Source organism: Danio aesculapii, chromosome 7, assembly GCF_903798145.1.
Source record: "Danio aesculapii chromosome 7, fDanAes4.1, whole genome shotgun sequence".
Classification (NCBI taxonomy): Eukaryota; Metazoa; Chordata; class Actinopteri; order Cypriniformes; family Danionidae; genus Danio; species Danio aesculapii.
The window spans coordinates 40828034-40843213 of record NC_079441.1 but is presented as its reverse complement, the minus strand read 5'-3'; the positions used below and the strand labels follow the sequence as shown (position 1 = coordinate 40843213).

General features: G+C 36.7%; 1 protein-coding gene across 1 annotated transcript in view; it reads left to right on the top strand.

Annotated features, from left to right (window-relative positions):
• Nucleotides 1-15180, top strand: part of itfg1 (integrin alpha FG-GAP repeat containing 1) — a 221087-nt gene that overhangs the window by 176656 nt on the left and 29251 nt on the right. The window contains exon 14 of the mRNA XM_056461971.1: nt 4481-4559. Within this exon, the coding sequence (XP_056317946.1) occupies nt 4481-4559 (79 nt within the window). The remainder of the gene's footprint in view (nt 1-4480; nt 4560-15180) is intronic.

The window sequence follows — 15180 nt, the reverse complement described above, 5'->3', positions numbered from 1 at the left end:
CTCATTGTCATGTTCAAGAAACCCGTCTGAGAGGATTCACGCTTTATGACATGGTGCGTTATCCTGCTTGAAGTAATTTTTAAACAATTTTTGTGAGTCTGTGCAAATTGTAGCCTCAGTTTCCTGTTCTTAGCAGACAGAAGTGGCACCTGGTGTGGTCTTCTGCTGCTGTAGCCAAACTGCCTCAAGGTTCGACGTTCAGAGATGCTCTCTGCAGACCTCGGTTGTAACAAGTGGTTATTTGAGTTACTGTTGCCTTTCTATCAGTTGGAACCAGTCTGGCCCTTCTCCTCTGACCTCTGGCATCATCAAGGCATTTGCACCCACAGAACTGCCGCTCACTGGATATTTTCTCTTTTTCGGCCCATTCCCTGTAAAAACATTAGAGATGGTTGTACTGTACGTGAAAATCCCAGTAGATCAGCAGTTTCTGAAATACTTAGACAAGTCCGTCTGGCAACAACAACCATGTCACATTTAAAGTCACTTAAATCCCCTTTCTTCCCCATTCTGATGGTCGGTTTGACCTTCAGCAGATGATCTTGACCATTTCTACATGCCTAAATGCATTCTGTTGCTAAAAATTTGCCTTAACGAGCACTTGGAAAGAAATGGACAGGTGTACCTAATAAAGTGGCCGGTGAGTGTACAGTATATGATTTCACGATAACATCACCACGTAACCTCGAACATAGGATGGTTATTTTGAAAACATTTTTAAAATCTTACCAACCCCAATCTTTTTAAGAGTTGCCATTGCAGGGAGAATTAATGTGCTTCCATAGTTAGTAAACCAAATATGAAAATGGCATAATAAAGGTGAACTCTGTGATGAATTCTGGCAATAGAGAAGGTCGTCAGGTCCAAATAACTGTTAAGTCTCACTGACGTCAAATTTCCTGGCCGTGTTCTTTGCCCTTATTGTTGTGTGTTTGCCTGGACGTTTTTCATCTGTATCTGATGCTGCCAGGTCATCCTTTCCCTCATTTCTGTCAGTTTGGCACCAGGTGATGGAGAGCTTGTGCTCCAGGATTGTCTCACTTCCTGTCAACATTGTCCATTGGCTGGATTCATCATCTACGGTGGAGCATAATTTACAACAAGGGAATCATTCCACCCTCCCCGCCCATAATCATGCCCCACAACTACATCTGTTTAAAAATTTATGCCCACTTGTTCCTGGCATGCTGTTGGTTTTCAGTTCCCAGGGTCATTGTCTGCACAGAGAAAAGTATCCATAATTGAGAAGCTGGCATGTAGTGGGTCTGCCCCATCTCCCCGGCAATGAGCCAGCGCTGGCCCCGCATTACTGCCGGATGTTGATGGACATCTCTCGTGTGTCTCAGTGTTTGTAGGAGGCTGGAGCTGGGCCTGTGTAACCTGTGGTGATCTGTGTGGACGCGAGCTGAAAACACACACACATATACTTGCATACAAGCAGTCAAGGTCATCATAGTCATCATCAGGCCAAAATCAGAGGTCAGAAGAGCTCCAGCGGACAGGTTGTCTGCCAGAAAACAAAATTACATTTACAATTTCCCAGGCTTTTGCGATGAGGTTTTCCATGAAAGATCCTGTTCATATGACCAAATATGTGGTTGAATCACCTCTCTTGAGGACTGTTGCATTAACTCAGCATCTTATTTATTTTTATTTATTTTTATTTATTTTTTTATTTTTTTGTCTTATGAGCTTGTATGGAGTTTTTGTTTCTCATCAGGAGAAATCGCATGGAAATCATTGATGCTTGCATGGTCATGGCTCGTATGGTGTGAGAGGAACTTATGAGCCGAGCAGCTCACAAGCTCCCTGTCATTTTTAAATATGACAAAAAGGTTTTGGGAGCTGTTAAATTCGTGAGGTGTGTGTAGTTGAATAAGCCGATATGTCGAAATTTTTGTTGTATATTTGCTTGTTTGTTTGTTTACTGTTATTGAGAGGAAGGAATGCTTTTTTTTACATTAATTTTATTTGCCTGGTTTCTGTCACGGTTGTGGGTTTGTGCGCACTTTCTGGTATTGTCTGTGTTGTTGTCACATGGTTATGTTTTGCTTACCTGCAAGTGCATTTGTTGTTGCGTGTTGGTGTTGTTGTGATCACGTGGTTTAATTGCTTAACGCCGATCAGCTGTTCTGATCAGCCGCCTCAGCTGTGGCTAATTACCACAGCTATATCTGATTGACGGTACTTTGTTTCGTTGTCTTTTCATTATTGTTTGTTCATGCTAACTCTGTGTCTTGTCAGAACTCCCGTTGACTTTTCTCTGGCTTACCTTGGCTGTTTACCTAGTTTCAGCTGTCTTCAGGATGTTATCGGCTCATGTTTCAGCTATGGCGTTTGCTCATTTATAAACTCTGTTTTGGACTTACTTGCACTATTATTTTTGCACTATTATTCTTGGATCTGTCTTTGTTTGTATTATTGATTTATTTGGTGACTGTGATAGCTTCGGTAGTCATTTGGCTTGTAGCTATTTTTATGTATACAAAACAGCTCATTATGTTGCTTGATACTGTATTGTATGTTTTTTTCCCAATTTATTTAGACTATTTTAATATATTCTTTTAACTAAAACACCTTGTAGATTGCTGGGGATAATTCAATTTCACTCAGGACTACAAAACTGTCACCATATGGACTACAAATTTAGTCATGCACCACACACTAACACCTGTTCCAGTTTTCCACTGATTGCTAACACACATAACTGAAGCTGTTCAGAACTGATTACATGGCCTTAAAAAGCAGCACAGACACAGACACCAGTTGCTGAGTTTATTTTAACTGTATTGTGAACATTATGATGCGTTTCCCGAGCCTTGCTATGTTTGACCCTTGCTTTGTTCTGTTTGTTTACGTTTTTGCTACCTGTACTGACCATTCGCCTACTTGTTGACCACGATTCTGGATTCCCTGCATGCATCTGTTTGCCCCTGTTTTGACCATTGCTTGCCTGACCATTCTCATAATAGTCCTGCATTTGGATTCTCATCTCTGTTGTCAGTGCCCTCACATTACAAACACAAACTGTTTTACCATAGAGATGCAAGATTTGTTAAAATTAGTTTTTATATTTTTATGTTTTAATTTAATTATGATAGTATATTATTAGTACTGTACCGTTATACAAATGTTTGTGTGTTTAAATGTTTTAGTACGCCATGTTAAACAGACAGAAATAGTTCCTTGACAACAAGCATAAAGTATATTTCTACATATATTGTATATTTTACTTCAATTAACATTATTTTTAAGTTACAAAAAATGATTTAGTATTATGGTTTTGATTATATAAAATCTCTTTGACCAACAAAAGGCTGCTTTGTTTGAAATTAAGCTCCTTTTTCCTAATGTGATCACACCTGAAATACTTATTTTCTTTTTTGTTGTTTTGCTTTTTAAAGTTAGTTTTATAGACCCTTTTCACATTTCCAGGTTTCTCAGAAGCGGAAGTTGTCAGTTGGGAAAACTTAGAGCGCAGTGTATGGGAGAATGCAAAAAAGAAATTCCTTTGTTCTTATACCTAAACAATTTTTTTTTTACAATCTTATTTGCATTTTACGATGGTGTTGTCAAGTCTTTCTGAAAAAGGAAAAAATGTGTGAGACTGAAAATGATAGCCAGAGGAAAGAATAAAATCAAATGTACTCTCAGCCCTAGAGACGCTGCATTAGAAACACCTCGCGTAAGTGGTAATTCGTTTTTTGTGATTTGAAGCAAAAATTATATACAGCATACAGTTGAAGTCAGAATTATTAGCCCCCATTTGATTATTATTTTTTTTTCTTTCTTTTTTAAATATTTCCCAAATGATGTTTAACAGAGCAAGGACATTTTCACAGTATTTCTGATAATATTTTTTTCTTCTGGAAAAAGTCTTATTTGTTTTATTTCGTCTAGAATAAAAAAAATTTTCAAAACCATTTTAAGTTTAAAAATTATTAGCCCCTTTAAGCTATATATTTTTCAATAGTCTACAGAACAAACCATGATTATACAATAACTTGCCTAATTACCCTTTCCTGCCTAGTTAACCTAATTAACCTAGTTAAGTCTTAAAATGTCACTTTATGCTGTATAGAAGTGTCTGAAATTGAAAAATATCTAGTAAAGTATTATTTACTGTCATCATGGCAAAGATAAAATAAATCAGTGATTAGAAATGAGTTATTAAAACTATTATTTTTAGAAATGTGTTGAATAAATATTCTCTCCATTAAACAGAAATAGGGGAAAAAAATAAACTAATAACCTAATAAATCAGGGGGCTAATAATTCTGACTTCAACTGTACATGAATACATATAAATGTTTATACGCTTAAAAAATCTAAATATTAAAAACTTTCAAGGATTTAAGATTATGATGAGCATTTAACGCATGATAACAGGCTTGTGAAAAGGATCAATTACTATAATTGTAATTTCTAATAGTTTGATTGTCTGTGTATTTGTTGTTAATCTTTTCTATCCATCCTACAGCCCTTCGGTGTGAACCAGCCTGGCCCGTATGTCAAGTACACATCGGTGGACTCAAACGGTTATCTAAAGAACGCTTCTGGTGAGTACACGGCTCAGAAAAGATTAACAGTAGATTGGAAAAACCATCACATGTATCTCAACATATCGTGTCTCAGTGAGCTAAGATAAGACATCCTCAACACACTGCAGTCAACTGACTTGACGAACATGATCTGACTAAACTGTAGTTTTCAATGAACCAGTTAAATGCTTTTTCTTGGCATTAACGTATTTATAATCGTAATATTGTTTCTCACTTTAAAAGTATGTAATATTGTTTTAAATCATTTTACTTTTAAATTAATTTATGACAAAAATAGTGTTTTGTTCTAAGCCAATTCTAATAGATTATATTGTTCATATGAATTTACAGCATTATGAAAGAACATGAAAATATTATGGCTTTAATTTATATCCAGTCACACAATGCCCAATAATCAACATCTGTAAGATTATTTTTCTAATTATTTACAATCAATATTTACCATTGTATAGAGGAGAACTTAACCAAAAGTTAAAGTAAACTAGGAAAGTTGACTAAAAAGAGATTCTTCCTTGGAGCGCTCGGTATGATAATTGATATTTTGCTTTGATCTGATTGACCAAGTTCAAGATCAGTGATTGAGCGACGAATGACACCCTTCAACTTTCTAAGAGGAGATAAGATTGAATTCCACGCGGCATAGACAGAACTTCCATCAATTTCGGTGTAAATGGCTGTTTTCTTCAAGTCTCCTTTGAAATACGTTGTTGACCTTCAGCTCTCAATGGACACATTTCATAAACAGAATGAATGTTTCTCTTATATTATGGTTCTATGATCTTTCTACCAGGCCGCATGCATATCTACGTGTAGGAGTATGTAGGCAAACTGTCTCCCCTTTCAAATGTCCCCACAAGAATAGTCATACCAGTAATGTTTGGCCTTGTGGGGACATTTTTTGGTCCCCATCAGAATATTGGGTCATAAATCATACAGAATTAAATATTTTAAAAATAAAATCAAGAGGATTGAATAATGCAGTCTTCACTGTATAAAATCATTGTCTATGGGAAATGCCCTTAAAACATGAAAACTCAACAACTGTATTTGCGGGTGCTCATGTGCGTGTGCCTCTGTATGTGTGTGAATTATGCTGAAGATTCTCAATGGAACGGGGAGTGCGATGTGACAGAGCTATTTCAAAGATAAATGACTAAATGGCCAAAAGGACAAAAATTATCCTCAGATAACTGGAAATAATGGATTTTAGGGAACTTCTGTGCCTCTTGCTTGTAGAAGTAAGAGATATATTTTTTTAAGGAATTATTCTGTGCTTTAAAAAACCAGGCCAGAGTTTATGAACTTGCCTTTGAGTTCTTTCCGATGAAATTATAGCCTTTCTTCCTTTTTATTGAGTAATTCTTCACTATCCAGAAAACCACAAGAATTTCAGTTATCTTAAATATCTCCCCTCTTGCGTTGTCCTCTTTATCTTAGTTCTTTCCTCTTTGCTGTGATGAGAGATTCAAAAGGCATAAAAGAAGCAGACTGTGCTTTTATAAATGTTTATTGTCATTGTTGTTTAATGGGAGGGGGAACAGTCTCAGGGTTAAGTGGTATATTCTGACATACTGGTCTATAATGAAAATGTCAGAGTAATAATGTTCTTGATTTGTCTTTTTGCACACCGGCTCAAGCAGAATACAAATGAGCACAAGTGTTTGGCTGCTTCTCCTTCTTAATAGTCTGAGTATGAAATTGAGTATGAATCTCTGGCTTCACCTGCTGTGTTGATGTTCAGGTCAGGGACTAATGTGTTTCAGAGCTGTCTGTCTATCAGAAGAACTGACTCTGTCTGTCTATAAGGAATTTGCCACTGCAAATTTGAACTTGAATCAACTTGAAAATTGAACTTGAATCAGTCTGTCTGTACATCTGTGATGGTCGTCATTTAGATTTTTCCTTATTATGGTATGAGCGATTGTGTGATTGGATGACAGCTGTCAGCTGATACAATGTTATTTAGAGCGCCTTGGATGGTGGTTCTCTCTCTCTCATTCAATCCTTGTCACGCAGTCAGCATGCAGGTGATTCCGGGTCACGGGGTCATGCTGATTGTGTTTCAATCTCTATCTATCTATCTATCTATCTATCTATCTATCTATCTATCTATCTATCTATCTATCTATCTATCTATCTATCTATCTATCTATCTATCTATCTATCTATCTATCTATCTATCTATCTATCCATCCATCCATCCATCCATCCATCCATCCATCCATCCATCCATCCATCCATCCATCCATCCATCCATCCATCCATCCATCCATCCATCCATCCATCCATCCATCCATCCATCCATCCATCCATCCATCCATCCATCCATCCATCCATCCATCTATATATAATCTGTCTGTCTGTCTGTCTCTCTCTCTGTCTGTTTTTTCCTATGAATCATCTGTTGAACTGCATCTTAATCATAATCAGAAGGACTATTTGAACTGACATGGACCCAACACTCTCACAGAAATCAGTCAAGTTTGGTGAAGGAAAATTTGTGGTTTGGGGTTAAATTCAGTATGGGGGCATGCAATAGATCTGCAGAGTAAATGGCAACATCAACAGCCTGAGGTATCAAGACATTTGTGCTGCCCATTACATTTCTTACATTTTGTCTGTCTCTCTATCTGTACTTCCATCCATCCATCTAGCTCCCTAGCTATTTATCTAGCTAGCTATACTATATATCTGTTTGTCAGTCTATGTACTGTCATCTCTCTCTGTTTATCAGCTATCTGTCTATTAACAGCTCTGTCATTCCATCTGTCTAACTGTCCTCCACACACCGTTTACCATGTGAGGAATTGAGTGCATCAGAGAATTGATGGCAGTCCCACAGAAAACACAGAGGAACAGGATAAATAAAAGCAATCACCATTTCAGCACAGAAAGTGAAAGCAGAACTCTGTGCTCTGCTGCTGAACTTCTAACTACAGTTCTGTGATCAATGTTCTTCTGTAATTGGAGAGATTGTGGCAGGGTGTCTGGGGTCAGCTGAAGGACAGTAATAGGGGTGTATGTTGTACGGTGAGTGGAGAACAGGCCAGGTCATATTAGGGCCCTTATTCCCTCAGGCGCTCATTGGCCAGTAATGAAACACAGCACAGCAAGACTTATTGCACATTTAGACTCAGGAGCTCAGGACATGGGGACGGCAGTATTTCTGCTGCTGTCTGCACTCGCTCTCTCTCTCTCTCACTTTCTCGCTCTCTGTTTGAGGACAAAGTAACTGAGGACAAAGTAAGCAAATAAAGTAATCACAGATTCCATGAACGCAACATTACTTACGTATTGTCCTGATGCTGGTTTAAAATAATTAGAAAATGCAATTATCTGGAAGTGACAGTAAATAGGCTCATTTTATTACTCATTCATTTAACTCATCCCTTCATTAATCAGGGGTCGCCACAACAGAATGAACCGCCAAGTTATCCAGCATATGTTTTATGCAGCGAATGCTCTTCCAGCTGCAACCCATCACTGGAAAACACCCAATACATTCTCATTCATTCACACACATACACTACGGACAATTCAGCTCTATAAGAGACTATCAATTTACTATAAGATACTTAACTATACACATAGGACAGGCTATACAAGTACTTTTACATGAGACTGAACAATGTTGTGCAGCGTGTTGTGCAAGAGGGGTATTAAAGGTGAAAATTGTGCAAAAGAGGTATTTAAGGTTTAAGTTCCTAGTCATATCACTAGGAATATAGGTATTTTAGTTTCTAGTCATATCACCCTACACTCTCAGAAATAAAGATACGCGAGTTGTCCCTGGGGTGGTACCTTTTCAAAAGGTACACGTTTGTACTTAAAGGGTTCATATTGGTACCTCAAATGTATGTATTAGTACCTAAACATTTTAAGAGGAACATTTTTGTACTTTTTAGGTACTAATATACCCTTGAGGAATTAATATGGACCTTTTAGGTACAAATTTGCACCTTTTGAAAAGGTTCCACCCCAGTGACGGGTCACGCACGTTTATGTGTGGAAAATTTCAACTTTTCATTTACTTAGTACACAATGTAACTACAGAAGAGTCAAGCTTTAAATAGGATAATTATCTGATCTCTTTGGTCATTTTGGAGTGAGATGCTAATAGTCTAATCCGATTCAATTATCGATGCTAAGCTAAAAGTGCTCCCACCAGTTCCAGAGATCAGCTGAATTAATTCAAAAATGGTAAAAATGTTGTATTTGGTGAAGTGGAGTGTTCCTTTAACTGGGGCATTGGAATTACTCCTGTTCAAATCAGAACCACATCTTGCTACTAAATTATCTGGAGTAAACCGGCTCGACTAAACCAAACAAATTGCACTGTGTTTTCTCAATTGGCCTAATTTAGGAGCAACCTGCAGTTCCTAAGCAAACTTCTCTCCCAGCAAGAAATATTCTTTAGACCAATTTTGAGTTAATTAGAAGCGTGACTCAAACAACCTGTGAGGAATTCATTAGTCTACCAATTAAATTGCATTGTGTACCATTGCAAATTAAAATATATTAATGCAAAAACAAAACAGTACATCACACCTAATATATATTTATGTGTATTAAATGTAACTTTGCATATAATTAACTTTATTATGGAAATTCTCTTGCTTTTGCCCATTTGTGTACATAGCTTGTAGTTAAATGCTGCTTGGAGGCATCCTCTCAAATCATATCTAAGGATGATAAGGTACTTCAGAGGGTCGTGCTTTCATGCTTGTATAATTGGACTGACCCTCGCAATACTGAGTTAATGAATGAGAGTTGTAAGCAAACAGAGAGAGAGACTGTGAGCAGAGAAAGGTGAAGTATGGAGGCAGGCACAGGAGGAGGGAGAGGAGAGACTGATTCAGGATGAGCAGAAGTAGATGCAGATCAATATGGGGTTTGAGATGCTGCTCATTAATTAGCCAAATGAATGTGGCGTATTATGAACAGCCCCTTTGAATCTGAACCAGTGAGGGACACACAGACATAATCTTACATGTCCTACACATCTGCTGGAATCTGATGACTTTTTAGCATAGGAGGTAATGAACACAGAGTTTCAATTTGAGGAAGTGTGTTAAATTGAGCTAAGATTTCTACCATCTGTGGCTAGTTGTCATTTTAGGCTGAAAATAGTTTTTGAAATTTAATTAGCATTGTGAGAACATCTAATTGTTGTTTTTTCGTATCAGTTAATAGCTTTATTGTTTGGATTTTTTGCAGCTTTTACTGAAATTTTAACAGTTGTCTCGCAAACAAGTGGTAATGTGCACATTTAGCCGTGCTTTTGTTTAGTTTGAAGGAACTCATTACAGCTTTTTTATTTGCATTTTTCTATGCTTAATGTTTTCATTTCATTTTTATTTTTACTTTTAGACTTGGTTTACAAATGAATTTTCATGCTAAACAAATCTTTAATAAGCGACATATTCTGAGAATCATGCTGACATTTCAGTTAAATTATTAATTTTAAGTCTTCATTAGACATATTGGGCCCTATCATACACCCGGCGCATTGTGGTGCAAGGCACGACGCAATTGTTGCTAGTTTCAGCTTGGCGCAAGAGTCGTTTTGACGTTTTGCGCCACACTGTTTAAATAGCAAATGCATTTGCGCTCATATGTGCGACCATAGGCATTCTGATCTAAAAAGGAAGATGTGTTGAGGCGCATTGCTGGCGCATTGCTATTTTGAGATACCAGAATAGACTATTTTATAGTCCAGAACAAAGCCGGTCTAAAGTCCAGTTTAGAGCGCGTTACTTATGCGCCTCGCTTACACACTGCTTAATACACACAAGATGTAAGGCAATACGCAAATATCTTTAGAAATGAAAAAGAATTAAAATATTAAGGATATATATAGGATATATATATATGTATGTATGTATGTATGTATATATATATATATATATATATATATATATATATATATTATTAAGTAAAAAAACTTTTGCATGAAACATTTATTTTTGTAAAGTTTTATATTTCAGTAATAAAAAAACACATTTTGTGTCTGTTGCTATATGTTCTCGTCAGCTTTGTTACATTGGTATTAAAAAGTCGTAACAAACTGTAAAGCAATAAACATAGCATGTGACTTGCTCCAAGTGATTTAACTTCTGGTGGGAATCTCTGGATGGCGTTGAGACATCTCATTATTATTCTCTCATTAATTTGTACTAAATGTTTAGGATACACCAATAGTAGATTAAAATGTCAACTTCTTTATTATAATAATTTGTCAATTATTTTTTGAAAACTATAATATAATGAAAATACATAAAACTGTGTTTCAGACATGCCATATCTAGTTTGAGATTAGCATCTTGAGCTAGAGCACAAAATGGTGGAAATGTTAGTTCTGTTATTGTCAATTCTGGTAGTGGTCTAACAGTTACATTATAACTTAACCAACACTTAGTTACAGGATAACATTTTCTGTCACATTTAAGCATTTTGCATTATTTTACGTGAATAATTGATTCAATTTACTGTAAATTATACAATTTAAAATGAATATATCCATAAGATTTTTTTTCAGCACAGTTCTAAACATAATAGTTTTAATAACTCATTTCTAATAACTAATTTATTTTATCTTTGCCATGATGACAGTAAATAATATTTGACTATGTATTTTTCAGTATACCAGCTTTCAGCTTAAAGTGCCATTTAAAGGCTTAACTAGGTTAATTTGGTTAATTAGGGAAGTTAGGGCAATTAGGCAAGTCATTGTATAACATTGGTTTGGTCTGTAGACAATTGAAAAAATAGATTTCTTAAGGGGGCTAATAATTTTGACCTTAAATTGTTTTTAAAAAATTAAAAACTGCTTTTATTCTTGCCAAAATAAAAAATAAGACTTTCACCAGAAGAAAAAATATTATCAGACATACTGTGAAAATTTTCCTTCTCTGTTAAACATCATCTTGGAAATATTTGAAAAAGAAAAAAAAAAATCAAAGGGGGGCTAATAATTCTGACATCAACTGTATATGCACAGAGAAACTTTTTAGAGTTTAATCATTTGTATTAATTAAAAATTGACGTCATATGCTTTATAAGGGGACGTGAATGTTTCTGCATGAAGCTATAACTTTGTGAAAAATAAATTACGCAATTCTTCATAATTGCTTTGAAATCCTGAAGCCACAGATTCCGCATACAGTATGTGCTTGCTTATTCCCAAAATGCCCATAAAAGCTGTCTCTCACCCACATTTAGTTGATCCACGTTACAAGTCGAATGTCTCTCGAGTCCAATGACCATCTTCCTCTCTCTATTCACAGTCTCACACATGTGTCGTGAAGTGTGCTTTAGCCCGCAGCTGGAGCGAGAGCTACGATTAGTATTGATCACAGCTTTTGTCCTTCTCCGAATCTCCCAGAGCAAATATAGAGCCCACACATTCACAAGCCAACAGGATTATCCGCTCGTTCCTGCTGTCTTTTTTACCCAGTGTTCTCCTGTGATCGGATAACACTTTAATCACACAGCCTTTAGATATGACCACGAGTACATATATCTTTATGAAAAGACTGGGATCTCTGCTGGTGTTTCCTCCTCTCTGTCTCTTCACATCACTCCAATCCATCAAAATCACAACGAGAGCACATTCACACTCATCACATACACCGTATCATCTGCTTCCTCCCCATGAAGAGCGATAGAGGCAACGACTGCGATAATGACCTTTGTTGGAGCCTCGTTTCCCGTAATTGATCTGAACGCCTTCTTTTTTTTCCATTAGGACAGCTTGAAATCCTTTCATTATGTTCAGTGCACATATAGAGAGAGAGAAAAAGAGACATATCTGACCTAATGCGGTTCTTTCTTCAATAATTACCACTCTTGCTTGCTCTATTTCTGTCTCGATCTTACAAGATTGAAGATTCAGAGCTACTCTATTGGTGTGATAAACAGGGCTGCATGCTGGCCAAGCATTAGTAATTATTGTAAATACATAAACACAGATGTAAATCACAACATAACACTGGATATCTTATTATTGCTATATATCAGTAAGTCTCAGTCAAATTAGAATTCAGACACAATATGTTTTGGTTAAACTTTATGTTGATTGTCTTCTTTTAATATTCTGTTGACTTGGTAAGTGAATTTGTACCTACATGTCATCTAACTCTCACTGGATTATTGTAGCGAGAGTTTTAGACTGTTAGGTTATGGTTAAAAATAGGTTGGCGTGTACTGTACTTGTAGATTTACTTCCAGTCATCCACGTCTATGGGGGACCGTCAAAATAAAGTGTTCTTAATTTTTTTCCTTTGCTTTTTTAAATATATTTTTGCATTTCTGTGACCCTGGACCACAAGATGTAATGATATATTTTTGGCGATATGCAAAAAGTGCATCGTATAGGTCAAGATTATAATTTTTAATGCAAAATCATTAGGATATTGTTGGAATATTTAATCAATTCCATGCATGTTCAACAAAAAAGGTCAGGAGAGGGTTTTCCTCAATGCCAAAAATCTTAGTAAGTTATTTGATACAAATGAATAATTCGATTCACAGAATTCTGTTATCCTCAATGCAATGCAAGAGTTACATTCAGGAGGTGCGCATTGTTTTCATTTACTGACTTCAACTTATATAGCTGCTGATATTAACTGGTGGAGTTTAGTGGAATTCGTCACTTGTCTATTATTCTCCAGTCCTCCATTGGCCGCACCCATACACACGTCCTCTTTTTCTACAAATTCTCTGCACAACATTAAAAAGCACAGGAATTCTCAACTGCCGATTGTGTGCTCACAGGAAGTTTTGCTACAAAGCTCAAGTTAATTTTAGACAAGCTTCATTTACATCTGCAAAAATGCTTCATTAGTATGCAAAACATATCACACTGGAGAAGAAGTTCAGTTAATGTATGATCTTCAAGCAATACAACTACAATTGTTCAATGAAAAGAAAAAGAGACAAAATATGTTAAAAAAAATCCTTTGCAATTCCTTTTTTCCAACAATATAAAGTAAAGATCATGTTCCATGAAGATATTTTGTACATTTCGTACCTTAAATATAATAAAAATTTATTGAAATAATATAAATATATGTAACCCACCAGTCTTACTGCACCAAACCCAGTCTGAGCCAGGATTGAACCGGCTATTCTTTGTATGGGAGTCGGTTGCTCTAACAAGGAGGCTAAAAACCATGGCCTCAAGCGTCTGTCACTTAAGCACCTTTAGAGGTCAGAGGAGTGAGGTTTACCTGCATAGCACTTCGCTAGCTGGCCTCTGTTACACTCACCCCCTAAACCTCCCTCCTATCCCGGACATGCCCCCACGTGTAACCCACCAGTCCTACTGCATCCAACCTGGTCTGAGCTGGGATTGAACCAGGGATTCTTTGTATGGGATTCGGTTGCTCTAACAAGAAGGCTAAAGACTATGGCCTATAGCACCTGTACCTAGAGCACCTTTTGAGGTCAGAAGAGTGAGGTTTACCTGCACAGCACTTCGCTAGCTGGTCTCCATTACACTCAACCCCCTAAACCTCACTCCCATCCCGGACGAGCTCCCACGTGTAACCCACCGGTCCTACTGTATCCAACCCAATATGAGCTGGCATTGAACCAGCGATTCTTTGTATTGTAGTTAGTTGCTCGAACAAGGAGGCTAAAGACTATGGCCTATAGCGCCTGTACCTAGAGCACTTTTTGAGGTCAGAGGAGTAAGGTTACCTGCATAGCACTTCGCTAACTGCCCTTTGTTACAAAATATAAATGTTGATTAGTAATGTGCTATTGCTAAACATTTAAATTAGACAGCTTTAATGGTTAATTTATCAACATCTAAAAAATTTTGAGATTTTTTTGAATTCCATTTCTTTATTTGTTTGTTTGTTTGTTTGTTTGTTTGTTTATTTAAAAATTGTAGTTATAATCAGCCATTTGTATTTATGAAATCCGTGAATCTTCAGTTTGGTGTTTTTGCGAAGCTTTGCGTTGAGTTACTGGAAGGTCAGTGGTAAAACATTAGTTTCATATACTATGCTCTTGAACTGAAGTGTAGTTAAGCCCTATTCACACCGACTCTGATTCATGTTTTGTTTTGTTTTTGATGAGATTCTTATTACCTCTTTTTTTAATCCCTGTCTCAATTCCTAACTCAAAATATTGGGCTCTGATTGTGATAAAATATTGATCAGATTTTCTTTCTCTCTTTTCAGAAAATAAATCATGCATTCATACATTTTGGTTAGATTGACTAAAATGTAACATTGAACTAAGTTCTGAGTTCTACGTTGCTAAAAAATAACTTAATACCTAGAAAACACCTGTCTTTTGTGTCAATCAGTTGTTCTAGGTTCTTTCACATCCTCTCGTTCCACAATCGATGCCATTCTGGCTTTGAGTGGCAATTTTTATTTTTTTTGCTCTGCTGTTCTCTGTGACGGTAGCGTGATAAGATGGGAAATGCTGCTGGGGACCTCTGGAAGACTCCACTTATCTCCCTCAGAGCAGACACGTGTCGCTACACACAAATCAGTGTCTGGATCAAGCCGCCATTTTGGCTCGGCGAGCGGTTGTTCCTCTCTAACCTCTCTAATCCCTCCGGCCCAGGCAGCATCGCCACCATTTGTTCCTTTTATCGCTC